This window comes from Adiantum capillus-veneris, chromosome 18 (genome assembly GCF_014529385.1).
Source record: "Adiantum capillus-veneris isolate H3 chromosome 18, ASM1452938v2, whole genome shotgun sequence".
NCBI lineage: Eukaryota > Viridiplantae > Streptophyta > Polypodiopsida > Polypodiales > Pteridaceae > Adiantum > Adiantum capillus-veneris.
In genome coordinates this window covers 74,187,065-74,206,972 of record NC_140948.1, presented here as the reverse complement: position 1 = coordinate 74,206,972, position 19,908 = coordinate 74,187,065, and the positions used below count along the sequence as shown (strand labels likewise).

The following is a 19,908-nucleotide window of genomic DNA, read 5'->3' as shown; positions in this document are numbered from 1 at the left end:
GCCGCTTGTGAAAGACGAACCAACAAGTGGAGTTTGATCTACTACAATCGATGTATGCAATGAGTAGGGGGGTACCCGGCTGGGAAAAATGAGTATGTAGGTACGATTACTCCCCTCTCTCTCGACTCTAGGCCTACATTGCGAGTCTACAATGCTACACACACACACACACACTCCTCTTCTTTCTTTTGTAATCTGTTCCCCATCCCGCATGATTTCGGCCGCCTTTTGTCTCTTCTTCGGATTTGCAATCTGCGATTCTGCCCTCTTTCTCCCCAATCAGGTGCACTAGTTTCTGCAGAGTCAGTGCTGCTTTTACATCTCATCATAGGAGCATTGTCTCTGTTGGGTTGTTATCAATCTACCTATCTGATCTACTTTCGCTTTCACCGCGCACAAAGGAGAGCTCAGCTCTTTATGCGCATTTGTGGGTGTGTGCGTGTGAATGCGTGTGCGTGTGCGTGTGCGTGTGCGCGCGCGTGTGTGAATCCCCAAATTTTACACACGCTGTTGTTTGCTTGAAAGTTGGATGTGTGTTTTCCATGGCAACCTGCAGGAAGCAGCAAACACGATGAGCTGATGACCATATCGTGCGCATTGCCTACACAAACTCAGAGAGAGAGAGAGAGAGAGAGAGAGAGAGAGAGAGAGAGAGAGAGCCTTACTTGATTCTGCGTGAGTGTAGCCCTCCGCCTTTATTGCAACTGCTTCCATAAGACATTTGGAGCAGGGCTGCTCTTTTGAGTAGGATTCAGGAGCTGGATTGTTAAGAGAGGCACATCACTTCCTCTTTCCTGGAACGTGTTCTGCACATCAATCATTCAACTGCTGTCCTTTCACTGTCGCATGCCTTTTCTGCCCCCGTTCGCTACTTCTCTGCGGTGAATTCCATCAATTCAAGAAGTTGAAGGGTAAAACAGGAACTTCCATGTGAAGGAGTGCTTGATCTCAACCCCTCTCAGTTGCAGAGCTCTTGCTTTGCAGAATTCTTCTATGGGAATCTGCTATGGCAAGAATGTTGAAGCAGATCAGGATCCAAGGAAGCAAGAGCTTTATGTAGGCAGCTCTGGGAAAGAAGAGGCCAATGGAGTCAGCGGGCATGCCAAACCAGATGGAACGCTTGATTTGTCTTCTTCAAACTCTTCAAAATCTGCATATCGAGCCTCCCCATTTCGACTTTCTCCTTTTCGGTCACCTTTCCGGGGCGTATCTGAGCCATCCCCAGCCAACGGCACACCAAGGCGCATGTTTAAGTGGCCATTTCCACCTCCGTCACCAGCAAAGCACATTCAGGCTGCACTTCTCAGGAGGCATGGTGCAGCAAAGCCGAGGGAAGGGACCATTCCGGAAGATCAAGAGCTAGAAAAGCCACTTGACAGGTCCTTTGGTTATTCAAAGAATTTTACCATCAAGTATGAGCTTGGGAAGGAGGTAGGGCGGGGGCATTTTGGCCACACCTGCACTGCAAAGATAAAAAAGGGGGACTTAAAAGGTCAAACTGTTGCTGTGAAGATCATCTCCAAAGGAAAGGTTCGTTATTTCTGGCCTTTACACTGGTTATGTTGCTTCTACGACATTACTTATGCAATCTATGCGATGCTGTGCTGTAGTTTCTGTGTTCTCTAAAGCATCACAAGAATCTGGCTTAGCACTACAAGGAGAAAGGAAGTTGGAGTAGAAGCTAGAATAATTTTACACCATCATGCTTTGAAGCTTTTAAAGCTTGTAAGTGATGCTGAGGGTATGTACTCAAATTGCCCTTGGGTTCAATTGGTTCCAGATGACAACTGCCATTTCTATTGAAGATGTAAGGAGAGAGGTCAAAATACTGAAAGCACTCTCTGGGCATCTTCACCTAGTCAAGTTTTACGACGCTTGCGAGGACGAATTGAACGTGTATATAGTCATGGAGTAAGTTAACTATTTCTGTTTGGTCTTTTCCGTGCTTCTGTATTCTGCCAACATTGGAAGGGCGAATACAACATGAGAGAGCTTGACTGGGGCTGAGTGGAGTGGAAAGTATCACAAGGGGCATTGTAGATGCACATTGAGAAAATAATTTCAGTTGTCTAGTTCAGCACTTGCATTGAATCTTAACAATAATTTTGCATCTTCTGATGAGTATTAATGTCGGAGATTGAGTCCCTCACATAAAAGAGACAGTTACGTTCACGTGGGAGTTGTTCTCACTGCCAGGGCTGTTGCAATCAAACATGATTTCTTCTCTGCCTATCCTAAACCTGAGGAAGAGGATAATTGGCCAACCCACCTATGTGGGTCTTTCAATGTATTCAAAATTGAAACCTGGGGATTGTAAAAATAGCCAAATTGGTAAGGCAGCAGTGATGTTGTGATTTCAAGTATTTCCTGTGTCTGTCTATGAAGGGTTCTTTGATGCAGGACTTGCGTCTGCTGGTGTTGTACAACCTGCTGACTCAAGGATGTATTGATTGCAGGCTGTGCGAGGGAGGTGAGCTCTTAGACAGGATATTAGCAAGGTCAGATTGAAACATCTTTGCCCTCCTCACCACCCTTTTTTCTGTGTTTGTTGGTCGACATTGGGTTGTTTTATGGTCTTAATAGGGGGGGGAAATATACTGAAGACGATGCAAAGATAGTAGTTGGACAGATTCTAAGCATTGTAGCCTTCTGTCACCTCCAGGGAGTTGTTCACCGAGACTTGAAGCCTGAGGTATTTTCTCTAAGCTCTCATGTTGGTTACTGTAAGCTGCATAAAGAGCAGTTATAATTGCTAGTGAGTATATAGAGCTATGTGTTGGTCTTGCTTGTTGTCCTAATGTTATGTCACAATTTTCTTAGAATTTCCTCTTCACAACAAATGATGATAATGCTGAACTCAAGGCCATTGACTTTGGACTGTCTGATTTTGTTAGACCAGGTAAATGAAGCTTTAAGTTTTTGAAAGTTCTGCCAGACACGTAAGAGGGAAAACATTTTAATGCATGGGCTTTTGCAGATGGAAGGCTAAATGACATCGTGGGAAGTGCTTACTACGTTGCACCGGAGGTCCTTCACAGATCTTACAGCATAGAAGCTGATGTGTGGAGCGTGGGTGTCATAACATACATCCTTCTTTGTGGGAGCAGACCATTCTGGGCACGGACAGAGTCTGGAATTTTCAAAGCGGTGTTGAAATCAGACCCGACTTTTGATGAAGCACCCTGGCCTTCTGTATCAGAAGAAGCCAAGGATTTTGTGAAGAGACTTCTCATAAAAGAGCGACACAAAAGAATGACGGCTGTTCAAGCGCTGAGTAGGTATCCATTTTGTCGAGCAAGCAGGAGCTTGTTTCTGTGATGACCGATCAAGTGTTTCTTTATTTGTATGTGGCAGCTCATCCTTGGGTACGTGGGCATCAAAAGGTTCCTCTGGATATTTTGATTTTCAGACTAGTGAAGTCATATCTCAGATCGTCAGTCGTGAGGCGGGCTGCTCTTAGGGTGAGTGTCCATAATCGCATCTTTTAGACACAATGACTCGTTGATTTTGAATATTCGTAGAGTACATGCTTGCATTTGTACAATTATGTTTGATAACTGCATCGGGCCTTCTATGCTTCCGTTGAATGTTCTATTGTGGGTGCATTTTGATGTGGCTGCTTTTTTTTGGCTGATCAGGACAGAGTAGCTAGCTACTTTGCATTCTTCAAGCTCGTCTTGGTCTTCATCGCTAGTCATCTTTCCTGTCCTAGGCAGGAAAAGGGTGCACAAAACCAGCGGGATTGAAGAGTGCAAAAGGTGCAAAGGAGTTTAGTGACCTTTGTTGATTTTCTTTGGGGTTTTCTCTCGGTTTTTTGTGTGTGGGGGTGTCAAGCAATATAGTTCATGATTTGCAGAGAGCACAATTAATGTTACAAATGGAGAGTGGGCAAATTTTAGTGTTACAAACAGAGAGTGGGCTGCCTTTTCATCAGCCTTTGCTGTTGTTATAGGGCTACATAGAATTACATAGAAATCCCACCAAGCTTAAAATAGAGGCGTTTGTGGTAGTCCATTCAAAATGCTCACTTTTCATGCACTTGGTTAACCACCTTGGTGGCATGGAAACCATTTTTTAGCTGGTGTAGTATGTTCCACATGTGGAGATGTAACAGGCTATGTGATATTGTAACTGTTAGTCTAAATGGTGAGAGTGAAGAGGAGGGTGCTATGTTGTGTGCCCTGGTTTGTTTGCCTTTGCAAATGTGGATGGCCCATAGTTATTAGGAATTGCCGTTTCAAGGGCTTGAAATGGGAAATGGCGTGGTTGGATTTGTGTGAAATGTTTGGAAACCGTAAGCCTTGCCATGTGGCATCTCTTAGGTGACTAATTAAGTTTCTAATGAGTATGGATGAGAGAGAGAGAGAGAGAGAGAGAGAGAGAGAGAGAGAGAGAGAGAGAGAGAGAGAGAGAGAAATGAAATGAAATGAAATGTTATATTAACGTCTTCAAAAGGCCATAGTGACCTATGAGACCAGAAAGTTACAAGGTGGTGGATTTGATACAAAGTCAGAGTAACCAAATAACCTAACAATAGTACAAAACAAAGATATATATAATGGGATTCTAGATTGGTCTATGTGAGCTAAGCCGAAAACTAAGCTAGTTGGGATAGTTGAATCACAAAAGATATAAGGGGGGCGGCTAGTTGGGATAGTTGAATCACAAAAGATCTAGCATCGGTCGTTGGTGAATCTCATCAATTTCCTCCATGGTTAGTAGTCTGACCGGGCGTCGTGCATGCCTGGCCAGCGTGCTCTGAATCTTTTGACGTAGCCTCCGTCGATGCTGTGTAGTCCTGCGTAGTCGTGGGTACCTGGATTTCCCCAGTTCAATCGCTCGGTCAATCAGTGTGCCTCTGGTGTGAGACGGGGGGGAGCTCTGTTGTGGGTGTGGCTCTTGCGGATGTCCTGTGTCTGCTCTGAAGAAGTCTGTAATCCGTCTTTGAGACTGGTTAGCCTCGCCATTCATCAGGCTCTCTCTGTGTCTGCGCAGCTCGAGCAAGAACAAACCAGGCATCTTTGATCTTCGTATCCCATTACTCTTGAGAGTGGTCCAAAACCCTCTCTGAACAAGCAATGGAAGCGGCCTCGTATCTCGTAGTAGACGGGGCAGTGGCATGTATAATGCAGCTCTGTCTCAGGTTCCATGTCACACAAGGGGCATGTCCTGGCCTCTGCTGGTACTCCGCTGTATCTCCCAGTTTCAATCCGCAGCTGGTGAGACGATGTGCGTAACTGGCCAATAGCACACGCTATCCCATGAGACAGGTGGGTATCCATGTATCTGGGTCTCATCACAAAACCATCTTCCGTAAGCTGGAGAAGGTGGTCTCTGTAGAAAGCCATCTTCGTGCCTAGTGCTTGTGCTGGTTGTATCCATGTCCTCCTGGTGTCTAGCTGGGTCAGGTCTTGGCGGATGAGCTTGGTGATCTCCGACTGTGTAAGAATGAGAGATGGTGCATCCAATGAGTACTGGAATGGTGGTAGCCTGTCTATGCTGAACCCATGCGCCTGAAACCATGATGTCATCTCCCCATACCAGCATGTTGTATCTCCTTGTATGGCTAACTGTCGAGAGGACTCAAGTGCTATGCAGGCATATATGTCTCTGGGAAGTTCCCATGTGCGGTTTATGAAGAAGACTGATGTGGTGAGCGCCTCTACCACTAGTGGGGGGGCCGCTAGCTCTGCTCGGATAATGGCCCGTGGTACTGATGCCTTGGCTCTAATGAGCCGCGAGATCATAGAGACGAGAGGTTTCTCCATGTTCCCCCATCCGTCTGAGCGACCCGGCCTCCTGTGGTGATCCAGTGAAGGTCCCCATATCTCAGCCCCATAGAGCAATGCTGAAGCCACCAGGGTGTCAGAGAGCCAGAGCTTCGTCCGGGGCTCCTGAAACTGAACCTGCGAACACATCCTCTCCAATCTACCCAATGTTGCATGGGCTCTAGTAAGTCTAGTCTCTGCTGCTCTTCTGAGTGAGAATGCAGGTCCGCTAAAAACCACTCCAAGGTAAGTGTAAGCGTCTATGTACTCCATAGTCTCCTGGCCGTATGTGAATGTAGGTGCTGACCTCCTGATCCACTGTGGGGTGGTATTAAACACCATAACCTTGGTTTTACCCAGGTTGACAGACAAACCACTTTCGTGGGCAAACGTATGCAAAGCATCCAATTGACGTTGCATTCCTTCTGGGGATTCGGAGATCAACACTATGTCATCAGCATATAACAAAAGTGGAATCCATGTCCTTGCCAACTGAGCACCTTTATCCCCATCGCTGTCAATGTAGTCAGAAACCTCATCCACATACATACCGAAAAGAGTAGGAGAGAGCGGGCAGCCCTGCTTCACCCCAATAGTGGAGTGAACCGGTGTAGAAAGTCCCTCCGGGGTGCGTACATGTCCTACTACTGATGTGTACAATGCCATGATCCCCCAAATGAGTTCTGTGGGTACTCCCATTTCCTGTAGTCTGCGCATCAGTCTAGCTCTGGGTACCGTGTCGAAAGCTTTGCGGAAGTCCACAAAGCTACAATAGATCCGTCTCCCATGAGATCTGCCTTCTTCGATGATGGCCCTGAGTGTTAGGATATGGTCAAGAGTAGAGAATCCTCTCTTGAATCCTGCCTGCCCAGTTGCACGTATCCCTTCCCTCTCTGCCCATCTACTCAGCTGTTGCTCCAGAATGGATGCATACAACCGTGCCAGTGTGTGCCCAATCATAATAGTGCGATAATTCCCAGGCTCCATGGGGTCTCCTGATTTGAAGATAGGTACGATCGTAGATAGGCTCCAAGAGTCTGGTAGGCCCTCACACATGGCCCGGTTAAACATAACTGCTAGAAGCTCTGCTAGTAGGTCTTTGGCATGCATGAAATGCTCAGCGACTAGGCCATCATGATCATATGCTCTCCCAGTCTTCATCCTGTCAATAGCTTTCTTCACCATCTCAGCGGTGAAAAAGACACATGCGTGTGGGCATGGATCGGGGGGGTTGGGAAGGGCCAGCTGTCCAGGTACTGTGTACAAAGATGATGCGTATTGCATAGTTACCAGGAACGGGAAAACGGAACGGGAAAACGGAACGGGAACGCGGAACAAAATGCCATTCCCTGTTACGGGTACTCACGTTTGAAACATGGAACGGGGATTCGGAACGGGAACTTGGAATGGGAACGGGGAACGGAGACCTGAAAACGGCCATTCCCTGTTACTATGGCGTATTGCCCCCAGGTCTCTGTGGAGGAAATAGCAGGGGGGGGGGGACTGCTCATGAAAGAGCCGCCACGCCTCACGTGAGTCTTGACTCAAGAATAGCTGATATAGATCCTGCTCGAGTCGAGCCAAAAAAGCCCTCTTCTTCCGCCGCACCAGGCGTCGGAAGTCAATCTGTGACTGGCTGTGAGTGACGTCCCCCAACAGCACCTCCCTCTGAAGTCTGGCTCTAGTCTGGCGGCACTCCTCATCGTACCAGCTGGTCTGAGGCATGCTCCCTGATCGGCGGCTATGCTCAGGTTGGGTGTGTGGGTATGCTTCTGCTGCTGCCTCATGTAATGTCTGTGTTAGTATAGTAGTTAGCTTTTCCAGAGGTCGCCCCGGGTCCTTAGTGCATAGGCGTCTGTAGATTCCGTCCATGTATACAAAATCCGTCTCCCGTGTGAATGTGTAGCGAGTAGGGGCTGCTACTCGTGGCCTGTGTGCTACCCTGAACTGGAAGAAGATGGTCATCAACACCAGAGCATGATCCACTGCCACCCCGATCGGTCTGGGCTCAACTGTGAGATCTTGGATACTAGAGATGAGATTCGGCTGTGCCATGACATAGTCTACTGTGCTGGCTCCATGTCTGTGTGGGAAGCATGTAAAACCTCCCGAAGCAGGAAATCTCTGTAGGCCGCTCATGATGGCCAATCCATGTGCAGTGCCCATGTCTATCAGGTGTCGCCCATACTCAGTACATTCCACATCGTGTGATAGTCTGGAAAGGCCCGTCTCTACCACATCTAGCTCTCTTAGCATCTCCTCTGAAGTATCATAAAACACTGCCTGGTGATGGGCAGTCCTGGCATTGAAGTCCCCTAGGATGATAATGTCATCGTCCCTAGAGAATTCCCATATGTCATCATCTAAAATAGAGAAAGGGGACTATCCTCTGGGTCATGCATAAACTAATGTACTCAGGGGAAAGTAGCAAATAGCTAGATAGAGGTATCTGCCTGTCTCTGCTTTCAGTCTCACCCCACATGTACCTAGCCTGCTCGTCCCTGCGGGCTATATGTATTAGTGGCTGCAGATCCTCTCTAAATAACACTGCCACTCCTCTCGAGCCCCGCCCTCTGTGCTCTGAGCGTGTCCCCTATCTGTAGGCTGTCTCCCACCTGTATCCACTGATGTGAGGCATGGATTGCCCTGGGGCCTGGTGTGTCTCAGAGTAAAAGATGATGTCTCTTCCAGTAAAGCTATCCTCAAAGGCACCCACATCAAGACGCATAGATCCATTGCAGTTCCAGGCAACTACTTTGAGTGTGGTCCCATAAGTCTCGCACCGTCATGTGGAGCATCGTTCTAGTATTACCACTTTTCCGTCTCGGTAAAAAGCGATCTTGCCTTTTTCCCTTGCCGCTCTAATCTCTGGCATTACTTCCTGCATATGAGTGATCTGCGAGAGGGTGAGATCATCCCCGAGAAAGATGCCAGTCTCTTTAAGAGTTGGTCTTTTCTTCAAGAATGACTTCTTTGCTTCCATGGAGGGAAAACGGAGGATGAGTGCTCTTTCTTTTGAGGTTTCCCCACTGCTTCCATTTTTCTTTATGTTGCCCACTCTCCATGCCCTTGTGTGTGTCGGCTCATGAATCCCCATCAAGGCTGTGAGTTCTTTTACTTCTTCGTCCACATTGCCTTTGTCTTTAAGACCGCAGATTCTCACATGTAAAGCGGGCACCCTTCTCCTCTGCTCCTCCTCTAGTGTCTGATTAATGATGTTGTTGGGTGTGGGCGTGGGCATTATCTCCTTGCCTTTTCCTTTCTTGGCCACCTTGATCCATTTCTCGACTTCGTCTGCCTTCTGTTGAGTTTTGGTAAGAACATCCACCCAAGAGGTCGTCATTTCTTTATGCTGCTCTTCTCCTTCTTTGATGGCCCGTACTTGCTCCTTGATCGTGTTGATTTCTTCGATTACTGAGGGTTGCAGTTCTCCCTCTTCCAGTGTGTTTCTTGCTCGTGCTTCGGCTAGCTCTTTCTTGAGTGACGCGATCTCTTCCTCTTGGGTCGTCACTCGGCCTTCCAGTGTGCTTATCTTGCTCTCTTGGATCAGCACGCGTCTTTCGAGTATGTTTATTGTGCCCCAGAGGTTACGGTTCATCTTGGTCATGATTTCCGTCATCTCCTCTTTGCATTTTTGAATGGCATCCTCTAGAGGGTCGGCTTTATCGTTCATCTTCCTCATGCTTGATTGTCGTCCGCAAGGGAGTTAGGTGTACGTGTGCACCCACCCTAGCAGCGAGCGCGGTGGCTGGGAGTCACTGGATGTATGTGTGCACCCACACTGACGGCGATCGCGACGAGTGGTGGAGCGTGAGGCGGTGTGGCCAGGTGTCCTAGCAGTATAGTCACAAATTGCAAAATATGTTTGAATCACTACTTTCTTAGTATATCGCGATAGACTGACAATTTGGTCAGCACAAGTCAATTCAAAATTGTGACTTCACCCTTGAGTTCCAGTTACCCTCTATAGCCTATCCCTCAAGTTTTATGAAGTTTGGACACTTGGGTTGAGTTTTGGTCCCATTTTAGTATTTTAGTTAGAGCCTGATTCTCTATCTGGGCCTTAGATTGACTTTCAATGGTCTAAATGCCTTGAAATTTGGTGTGTGTGCTGTATAGGCTCCGATAAAGCTCTCCCTAGGGGAAATTTGGAAGATATGGTCCTTAGCAGCAGTTTCCTTAGTCTATCGCGATAGACTGGCAATTTTCTCCAGTTTTAGCATTTTTCTCAAGTTTTCTCCACAGCTGGTTTAGCCTCTCCTTGTGTAGTGCATTGACAAATTTTGGCACTGTTTAGACATTTGGTCAAAGCCTTCTTGCCCTTGTCTCTGAATTCAGACTCTAAAACACCAGTTTTGAAGTTTTGTGGTCAAGATGGTGTTCAGTTTCACTCAATTTTTGTGAGTACCCTTGTATTGATGTGTTAAACGTGTGGTATAAAGGTTTTTTCCTTCTTGTTAGTCAATCACCACCTTCATCAGTCTATCGCGATAGACTAAGTAGAGAGCAATGGGGACTAAATTTTTGTCTGTTTTTGCATAGTTGTGTTCCCTGTGCCCATATAAGTCTATCCCCCAAGTTTTATGAAGTTTGGACTTATTTTGACCTTAGACTCAAGCACTTCACAAATTTCACTCTTCTATGGTAATTCACGACTCAAATGCACTTGAAGTGATGCAAATTTGATGACACTTCATCTTAAACTTGTGAATATCAGTCGTACCACCTGACACAGTCGGTTTACCCTAGGCTAATGGTTATATCTCTTCTTGGCCTCTTTAGGTTCACTTAGTGTTTTCTTATGACAATCACCTGTTTCTTTTTGTTGGTTTTGGTCGCAATTTTTATGTTTTCTCAAGTGTTGGATCATAAATTTCAATGTCTACTTTTTTCACCCCCTTTAAGGGTATATGGTGTGGGTTTTGCTTTCAAGGCAAGCAAACAGCCTTATTGTTGCTTCTTTTTGTTTGTTTTTTGTGTTTTTACAGCGTTTTTCTACTCTATTTCTACACAAGTATAACAAGCGCGCACACACACACACACACACACACACACACACACACACACACACACACACACACACACACACACACACAGAGAGAGAGAGAGAAATGAAATGAAATGAAATGTTATATTAACGTCTTCAAAAGGCCAGAATGACCTATGAGACCAAACTGATACAAAAGTGGCGAGTCTGTTACAATGTCTGGGTACCTTAGTACTAAAGTACTAAGTATGAAAAGTGTGAAAGTAAATGTGAAAAAACTAAATACAAAGTATTTAATAAACTTCTTAGGAGCATTCTGGGTGTGTGGCTAGAATGCTTCTAATCCTTTGTTGTAGTCTCCTCCGGTGAAGTGTGCTTCTGCATCTTGGTTGTGGTCGTCTCGATTTCCTAAGCTCAATCGCTCTGTCAATTAGGGTGCCTTTGGTATGAATGTGGGTACTCCTTTGTGTTGGCTGTTGGCCTCTTGCTTCCCCTTCCACTCCTGCTTCTCTCGATCCGAAGAAGTCTGTGATCTGCCTCTGAGGCCGCAGTGCTCTTTGTCTTCTCATTAGATTATCCCTGTGCCGATGTAGTTCCAGTAGGTACAAGCCTAAGCATCTTTGATCTTGGTATTGCATGATTCTATCTAGAGGTCCAAAGCCTTCTCTACAGAGGCAATGAAAACGCCCACGTATCTCATAGTATACTGTGCAGTGGCATATATAGTGTAATTCTGTCTCCGGCTCCATTCCGCATAACTTGCAAATTCTGCTCTCAGGTGGGATTCCCCTAAATCTGCCAAATTCAATTTCCAACTGGTGTGAGGATGTACGAATCTGACCAATAGCACATCTCAAACCATGAGACAGGTGGGTATCCATGCAATTTGGGCGACTCACAAATCCATCTTCAGATAGTTGTAGGAAGTTTTCTTTGTAGTCGGCCATCTTCGTGCCCAATTCTTGTGTAGGGTCTACCCATGTCCTCTTAGTATCCAACTGTATAAGATCCTGTCGGATGATTTTATTAATCTCCGTTCGTGTAATTGCCAGTGATGGAGCCTCAAGAGAGTATTGGAAGGGGGGTAATCTTTCCATACCGAACCCGTGTCTCTGAAACCACGAGGACAGTTGCGCATACCAGCATGATTTATCCCCTTTCATTGCCAATTGTCGAGAGGATTCGAGGGCCAGTCTAGTATATCGGTCATTATTTGTATCCCACAAACCATGTATAAAGGACACTGATCTGGTAAGAGCTTCAATTTCTATCGGAGGGGCTGCTAGTTCCGCTCGGGTAATCGCGTGTGGTACGGAGGCCTTGGCTCTAATCATTTGGGAAATCATAGATACCAAAGGTCTCTCCATTGACTTCCAATTATCCCGATCCATAGATGGTCCCCAAATCTGGACCCCATAAAGCATAGCCGAAGCCACCACAGTATCAAAGAGACAAAGTTTTGTTCATGGTTCCTAAAACTGCACTTGTGAACACATCCTCTCCAACCCTCCCAGGACTGCATAGGCTCTGGATAATCTAGAATCCGCTGCTTTCTTAAGAGTAAACTTCGGTCCTGCAAATACCACCCCAAGGTATGTGTATGCATCTGTGTACTCTACTGTATCCTGGCCATATGCAAATGTAGGTGCCGATCTCCTAACCCACTGCGGTGTGGTGTTAAACACCATAACTTTGGTTTTACCCAAGTTTACCGACAGTCCACTGTCCTCCGCGAATTTATGTAATGCATCTAGCTGCCTCTACATTCCATCTGGTGATTCTGCTATCAATACAATATCATCTGCATACAACAACAAAGGGATCCATGACCCTCCAAGTTGAGCACCTCTGTCACCTTCTCTATCAATGTAATCTGATACCTCATCTATGTACATACCAAATAAAGTTGGGGACAGTGGGCATCCTTGCTTTATTCCAACGGTGGAGTGAACAATGTCGGAATCCCCTTCTAGAGTACGTACATAGCCAGTTACCGACCCGTATAAGGCCATGATCCCCCAAATAATCTCTTTGGGGACCCCTAACTCATGCATCCTGCGCATCAATCTGGCCCTTGGTACTGTATCAAAAGCTTTCCGAAAATCCACAAAGCAACAATACATCCTTCTCCCGTTTGCTCTTCCTTCCTCAATAATGGCTCTGAGCGTAAGAATATGATCTAAAGTGGAATAACCCCTTCTGAATCCAGCTTGTCCTGTTGCCCTTATGCCCTCATTCTCTGCCCATCTACTCAATTTTTGTTCAAGAATGGATGCGTACAGTCGGGTCAAAGTGTGACCTACCATAATGGTACGGTAGTTCCCAGGTATCATAGGATCCCCTGACTTGAAAATAGGTACGATAGTAGATAATTTCCAAGATTCAGGTAATCCTTCACACATGACCCGATTAAACAGACGAGCAAGGACTTCTGAAAGTAGATCGCTGGCATGGATCAGATGTTCTGCTACTAAACCATCATGATCATATGCTCTTCTTGTCTTCATCTTATCAATGGCTTTTTCCACCATTTCCGTTGTAAAGAAAGTACTAGTAGCAGGGCATGGCTCTAGCGGATCTGGTAATGGAGGCTGTCCACATACCATATATAATGATGTTACATATTGACCCCAGATCTTAGGAGAAGTAATCGTCGGGGGCGGTGAGTGCTCGTGAAATAAGCGCCAGGCCTCATGCGAGTCCTGACTCAAGAAGAGCTGATATAAATCCTTCTCCAGTTTGGCTAAAAATGCCCTTTTCTTGCGACGTACTATACGCCGAAGAGCAATCCGAGACTGCTTATATGTGAGACAAGAAGAAGAAGAGAATTTTAACATTGTAGGAAACTATCCCAAGAGACCTAAAGATCTATCCGACGAGGAGAGTTGAAATGAAATGAAATAAAATGTAATGTTATATTAACGTCTTCAAAAGGCCAAAGTGACCTATGAGACCAGAAAGTAACAATGTGGTGAATCTGATACAAGATTTGAGTAACAAAAATAAAAAGGGTGCTGAAAAGAGGGGGGTGGGGGACTACTATAGAATCCTATCAAGACAACACAATGTGGGTGTATCCTGAGAGAGAGAGAGAGAGAGAGAGAGAGAGAGAGAGAGAGAGAGAGAGAGAGAGAGAGAGAGAGAGAGAGAGAGAGATGTACTTTGCAGCCTGAGTCTTTGAGGCATTGTTTCTGGGTTTGTCCATATGTGCAGCCAGTGTGGATGGCAGTTTGTTGTTTGCTGATTAGAGTGGGCATCCATGATGGGTTTTTGACGTGGGGGGTTTGTCGGACACCTTTTTTCAAGGCTTGCCGACAAATTTGGTCTTCCTGCTTACTCCCTTAGGATATAGACCAGGTACTTTACAGATAATACCAGATGCAGGTCATCAATTGGATTTCTACCACCGAGACATAGTTTTCACCATGATATGTAGCATCACACTTTGGGCCATGTGGAAGGCTCGTTGTGCCCACATTCTGAGCTCTTAGTCCTCCCCTACGTCCAAAGTACTCTGCATTCTCTTCGCAGTCAGTGGGATTCTTCATCCGGCTCCTCCAGGACAGAGAAGCAGCATCAATGCGTCTTTCTTCGTAGATGGGTGAGATTGTTAGTTCTTTTCTGTCCAGATCATGGCCACATCACATGGCATTATGCACCCCCACAGTGGTTCCTCTTACATTCATCATATAGGCCACCTTGACGTATATATAGTTCACTCCTTGTTAGCCCGCTTTTGTACTTCCTCTGGGTGATAGGCCATTGTGAATCTCCAGAGGTCTCCTATGTACACAAAATACAGCCCCCTTTTCTCGCAAATAAAAAGAGAGAGAGAGAGAAGAGAAGAAGAAGAAGAAGAAGAAGAAGAAGAAGAAGAAGAAGAGAGTTTTAATGTCGTAGGAAACTATCCCGAGAGAGAGAGAGAGAGAGAGAGAGAGAGAGAGAGAGAGAGAGAGAGAGAGAGAGAGAGAGAGAGTGTCACAAACTGCTGACGTGTCAAGTCACTGAAGAACGGAGCCAACCTTCAAATCCCGGCCAAGGGGCCTAAACCCTAAGAAGAACAGGCAACAACAAAAGAAGAAGAAGAAGTCCTACCAACTTATGGGACCCCGTCCGATGGGGCCCAAGTGACATAAAGGCAAACAAATAAAGCAGGACCCACACACACAGAGAAGGATTTGCGTTGGTCTGATGATGTGGCAATGGTACGAAAAACCTTGATTTTGTGCTGGCATGATGACATGGCAGACTGTACAGATTTCCGTGTTTTGCCTTGACTGTTGACGTGGCAGTTGTATGGATTTCCATGATTTACGTTGGCAGCTTTTGGGGATCGCTTTTGGACAAGATGCTTTTGAGTTTGAAGGCTTTTCATGTAAACTGCTTTTGGGCCTAAGGCCTTTAAATATGAGGCCATGGGCTCATTCTTTGGCATGCTTCCTGGAGAAGGTGCAGAGCGTGGAGTACCGGCTTGTATTGTGTTGATGCAATATAAGAAATACCAAAAGGGGCGTCAAGGTTTGGGGCCAATACTTTCTAGGGTGGAATTCCGCCACTCCGTGTCGCGTGTCGTCTCTCTCTCAGTTCAGTTGTTATTGAAGTGCTAAAAGTCTGTTCAATCGGTTCTTTTCTATTGGCACGTGGTGCCCCGTCTTGTGACACTGGTATCAGAGCATCAAGCATGTGCTTTTCTGAAAGCATACTAGTCCTACTAACGATCAGACGGAGCAAACCAGAGGCTATTGGAGTCTTATCTTCGGGTGCCGACCCTGGATTTATTAGCCACTCCCACCTTTACTTCATCGCGCATCGGGCGCGCTCCCGTCTTCATTGCTCATGTCTTACAGGTCATAAGCCAAAAAGATCACTTGCAAGAGAAGGATCCAAGATTTGTTTCGAGTCACTGTTTTTCTCAAAAGCAGTGCCATGCAGATGGTGATGTCTATATAGTATAGCCACCAAGCCGCACACTCCAGGGACTTGGCAAGCTTTCAAGAAATTTTTTGTCCGAAGTTATATGGTTTTTGACATCTTCCTTTGGAGTGCAACTTTTGGCAGAGTGGGGTATCTTGAATGCTTGCCATGGAAACCCTAGGAGATTATATCTTGAAATTTCTCGACATCTCTCAGTAGATGTTTCTTCTCGAGCTGATAACCTTGGAGGTCCAGTGTGATTGCTATGTCTTTGGACTAGCGTCGCCGCCAAAGGAACACTATTTGTCCAAGAGTTGATGAACCATGTTGTGGTTGGCTACGACCTTATGGAAAGAACCTAACCCTAATTTTTGGTGCAGGTTTTAGGATGGGAATGTGAGTGTGTGTGTGTGGAAGCGTGGAGAGAGAGAGAGAGAGAGAGAGAGAGAGAGAGAGAGAGAGAGAGAGTAGACCACAATCGCAAGATATGGTGAAGAGGGGGCGATCAGCCCTCCATGACTACCATGAGCAGAAGACCCGTACAATGATCAGGTGTGTGATCTCTGTGAGATGTGGAAGTGGGTACCCCCCTAGCCCTATAAATAGGTGCCCAAGGGGAGGTAGGGCAAGGCCTGATAAAAATTCCCCTCGACCCAACAAAAAAATGATATATGTAAATATATGTGGGCGCTTGGACAAAAGTGGGCGGCCGGTCCCAAATTCGGGCAGCTGGACCAGGTACAACCTAGACTATGGGTGGCCAGCCCGGAGACATACTGGACGTACAAGTGTGCCCTAGACCTGTGAAGCAGCAGAGTGGTGTAAGTCTTAACACCCCCTCTCAGCACCTGATGCTGAACAAACCGCATGAAGCTGAAGAGAGAGAGAGAGGGAGGGAGAGGAGGGAGGCTAATGTATGTGCAGCTCAGCGTTAGTGACACTTGATGGGAATTGAGGCCAATTAGAGAGAGAAGGAGAGAGAGGAGGCTAATGTATGTGCAGCTCAGCGTTAGTGACACTTGATGGGAATTGAGGCCAATTTTTAATCTTGGTATCTTTGAATGCATTTTTGCAATGATGTGCCTTCTCTCTCGTGTACACACTATATTATGATAGGGAGTTTCTAGCCCCATTTCTGTTTTGGACCGAAGGGTGTTTCCGCTTCACTTGTAATAGCCGTTTCAGTTTCCTGGTGACTGTAGGGTAGCCATCTTAGTGATTCCTGATTTTGAATAGGTAGCAAGTGCCAGCTGTCGCTTTTTTTTTTTTGACAGTGGCTCTACTGTCTCACATGTGAAGACTTAAGATTTTAGTGGGTGTAGAATGCCATGTGCAGGTCAAAGCTGCATTATTTTCTGCTATCCAGTACTTTTGTTCAGTGTGACATGCAATCTGCCTTGCATCTTCAGAATCATGACAAAAACTCAGTACACTGAACTGGGTGTTGGTGTATGCTCATGTGTGTGTGTGTGTGTGGTATGTTGTTACTAAGTTCTGCACTATTGGGCATTGGTGACATTGGTGTGTTGAACTAATTAAGTAATACTATGCACAAGGGAGCTAATGGCATTATTCCCTTGCGCATGACTACCATGAGTCTAGAACTGGCAAATTCCTTGCTGGGCTTCTCCTGGATATATCAAGGTCAATATAAGCAGCATGACATTATTTTTGTTTTAGCGGAGTTTTCCCCTGACAAGATCAAGTTTTTGAGATGTAAAGACACTAAGTTTTCATTAGCCAGCCATGTGCATTGTGTGTGTCAAGTCTTTGTACCCTTCGGTCTAGCTCAAGGACAGTGAAATTGACGTATTGTGTGATTATTTTTGGCTACCTTGGTTGGCTTTCTACTTTGAGAGTGATATTCTGTCTCCTCTTTGGGCTTGCATCGAGTTCTGAGTGTTATCTTGAAGTTTTTATAAGGTTCTCCTAGATAATTCGTTGATGCCGCAGGGGAGAGGGGAGGGGTGTGTGTGTGTGTGTGTGTGTTGGGGGGGGGGGGGGGGGTGTGTGTGTCTCACAAGCTCTTCATTGCCATTGCCAAATTCATGATTTAATATCAGCACCTTTCTTGATTAATCTTAAGAAATTTCTTGTAGGCATTGGCCAAAACATTGTCCGAAGATCATCTATTCTACTTGAGATCGCAATTTTTGCTGCTAGAGCCAAGCAAGAATGGCCGTATATCATTGGAGAATTTCAAATCAGTAAGTTTTTTGTTGCTGTCAGAGCTGCTATTTGCGTTTGATTCAGAGTATGTTTGGCTGGTTACTTCATGCTTTCACTTTTTGGTTGAGTGATTTCGACTTGTGACCTCAGGCCTTAACAAAATATGCGACCGAGGCAATGAAGGAATCAAGGATGTTTGAGATGATTGCATCTGTAAGTTGTGCATGCATGTCATTTCTGGTGTTTATTGCAAAGCCACTCACCAGTTTCTAACTTTCTTGTAATATCTTTTTATAATTCTGACTGTTTTTGGCACAAGCTTTTGATTAGATTTTATGCAAACATCAATGCAAATATTAATGGAAGGGTCTGTGGATAGATTGATACCCTTCAATTTAAGAAGATGGATTTTCAAGAATTCTGTGCAGCAGCTACGAGTGTACCTCAACTTGAGGGACAGAAGAGATGGGACCAGCAAGCACGGAATGCATATCAAATTTTTGAGAAAGAAGGAAACCGCGTTGTATTGATAGAGGATCTTGCTCGGGTAGGTGATTTCCGCTTTACAGCCTTGATGATGTTTTTTCTTCTGTTGCATATATAGCTACTTGGAATCTTCACTGCATCAAATGTTGGGAAAGATATGCAACAAAAGTTTACAAGTAAAGCACCTTTCCTTATTTGTCTCACGTGTTATCCATGCTTTCATTCCACTGGGGCTGCAATGGGCAGAACCAGGATCACTTTGCCCTTGTTTCCTTGTTACAAAATGGTAATACAGACTTCAGTGCGACATAAAGACCAGCTTCATTGGTATGAAGCCTTGAAACCTTTAAATCATTGTATACATACATACACAACATATATATGTGTGTGCATGTGTGTGTGTGTGTATGTATGTGCACACATACATACACACATCACGTGTAAATAAAGATATAAATAATATAGGAAACATACATTCATAAAACTGGTTTTGCTTTCCTAGGCAGAAAAGCGAAACCTGAAACAGGGCGAAACCACGAAACGTTTTCTTCGTCACACTGATGTCAGATTGCCTGTGATCTCATGGTTGAAGCAAGGGATGAAACCCAAAGTTCGGATCTTCCCTCCCCCTCTTCCCCTCGGACAAATGAACGAATGTGAAATTGTAAAAGTTTTGACAATGATTTTGATTGTGTTTTTTGTTCATCATCATCAGGAGCTTGGCATTCCATCCTCAGTCCCTGCACATGTGGTTCTACATGAATGGGTCCGGCACAATGATGGAAGGTTGAGCTTCTATGGGTTCACGAACTTGCTAAGGGGGATGCCGCCGCGCTCCAAGGCGCAATCTGCAGCTGACGAGTAAAGCCGAGGCTAACTAATTCAACATGTCCCCCATATCGTTGCACATGTAAGGCTTCGATCCTATTCCTATTTTCGTTGCTCTGTTGCCCAGCAAGCTATATCTCCATTGCCCCTGTGTATGCTTCATTGCTGCCATTACAAATGTGGTAGTATTCTTTGTAAAATCATTCTTTTATACGTATTTCTCTATGTAACATACTCTTTCCCTCTTTCTATGAGGGTTGGAAACCTGATAGTTTAGAATAGGAAGCTTCCTAGTGAGCATATTAGCTTCAATTTTGCAATTTTGGGTATTAACCGTTGTCCATGTAGGCACGTGTGTGCGTGTGTGTGTGTGTACATTATCTCCTATGTGGGTTTTCCCTCATCCTAAGGTTTCTCACATTGTTGAAGTATGAAAAAAAAAGGATTGTGTGTGTACATTATCTCCTATGTCGGTTTTCCCTCGTCCCAAGGTTTCCCTTCAGTAATATAAGTATATAAAATCAAGGGGAGTGTGTGTGTGCATTTTGTCCTAGGTGGGTTTTTGCCTCATGCAGAGGTTTTCCACCAGTAATTTAAGTATAAAAAAGGGGTGTGTGTGTGTGTGTGTGTGTGTGTGTGCGTGCGCGCGTGCATATTATCTCCTATGTGGGTTTTCCATCATCCTGAGGTTTACCACCAGTAATATAAGTATTTTAAAAAATAGGTGTGCGTGCACCCTAAAAGTATTAAGGCTTG

At 45.4% G+C, this 19,908-nt stretch overlaps 1 protein-coding gene across 2 annotated transcripts; it reads left to right on the top strand.

Moving 5' to 3' along the window:
• The first annotated feature begins 208 nt into the window (after nucleotides 1-208).
• On the top strand, nucleotides 209-19,464 carry LOC147435879 (CDPK-related kinase 5-like). Of its 2 annotated transcripts, XM_086488796.1 has the most exons (11): nucleotides 216-1,530; nucleotides 1,781-1,911; nucleotides 2,457-2,498; nucleotides 2,584-2,692; nucleotides 2,821-2,899; nucleotides 2,978-3,274; nucleotides 3,355-3,461; nucleotides 17,769-17,876; nucleotides 17,989-18,051; nucleotides 18,218-18,385; nucleotides 19,040-19,464. In XM_086488796.1, the coding sequence occupies exons 1-11, from the start codon at nucleotides 994-996 to the stop codon at nucleotides 19,187-19,189; spliced, it is 1,791 nt and encodes a 596-aa protein (XP_086344922.1). In that variant the 5' UTR covers nucleotides 216-993; the 3' UTR covers nucleotides 19,190-19,464. The 2 variants fall into 2 exon arrangements, with proteins under 2 accessions (XP_086344923.1, XP_086344922.1); XM_086488797.1 differs by lacking the exon at nucleotides 19,040-19,464 and having other exon boundaries at nucleotides 209-1,530; nucleotides 18,169-18,359.
• Nucleotides 19,465-19,908: the final 444 nt, after the last annotated feature.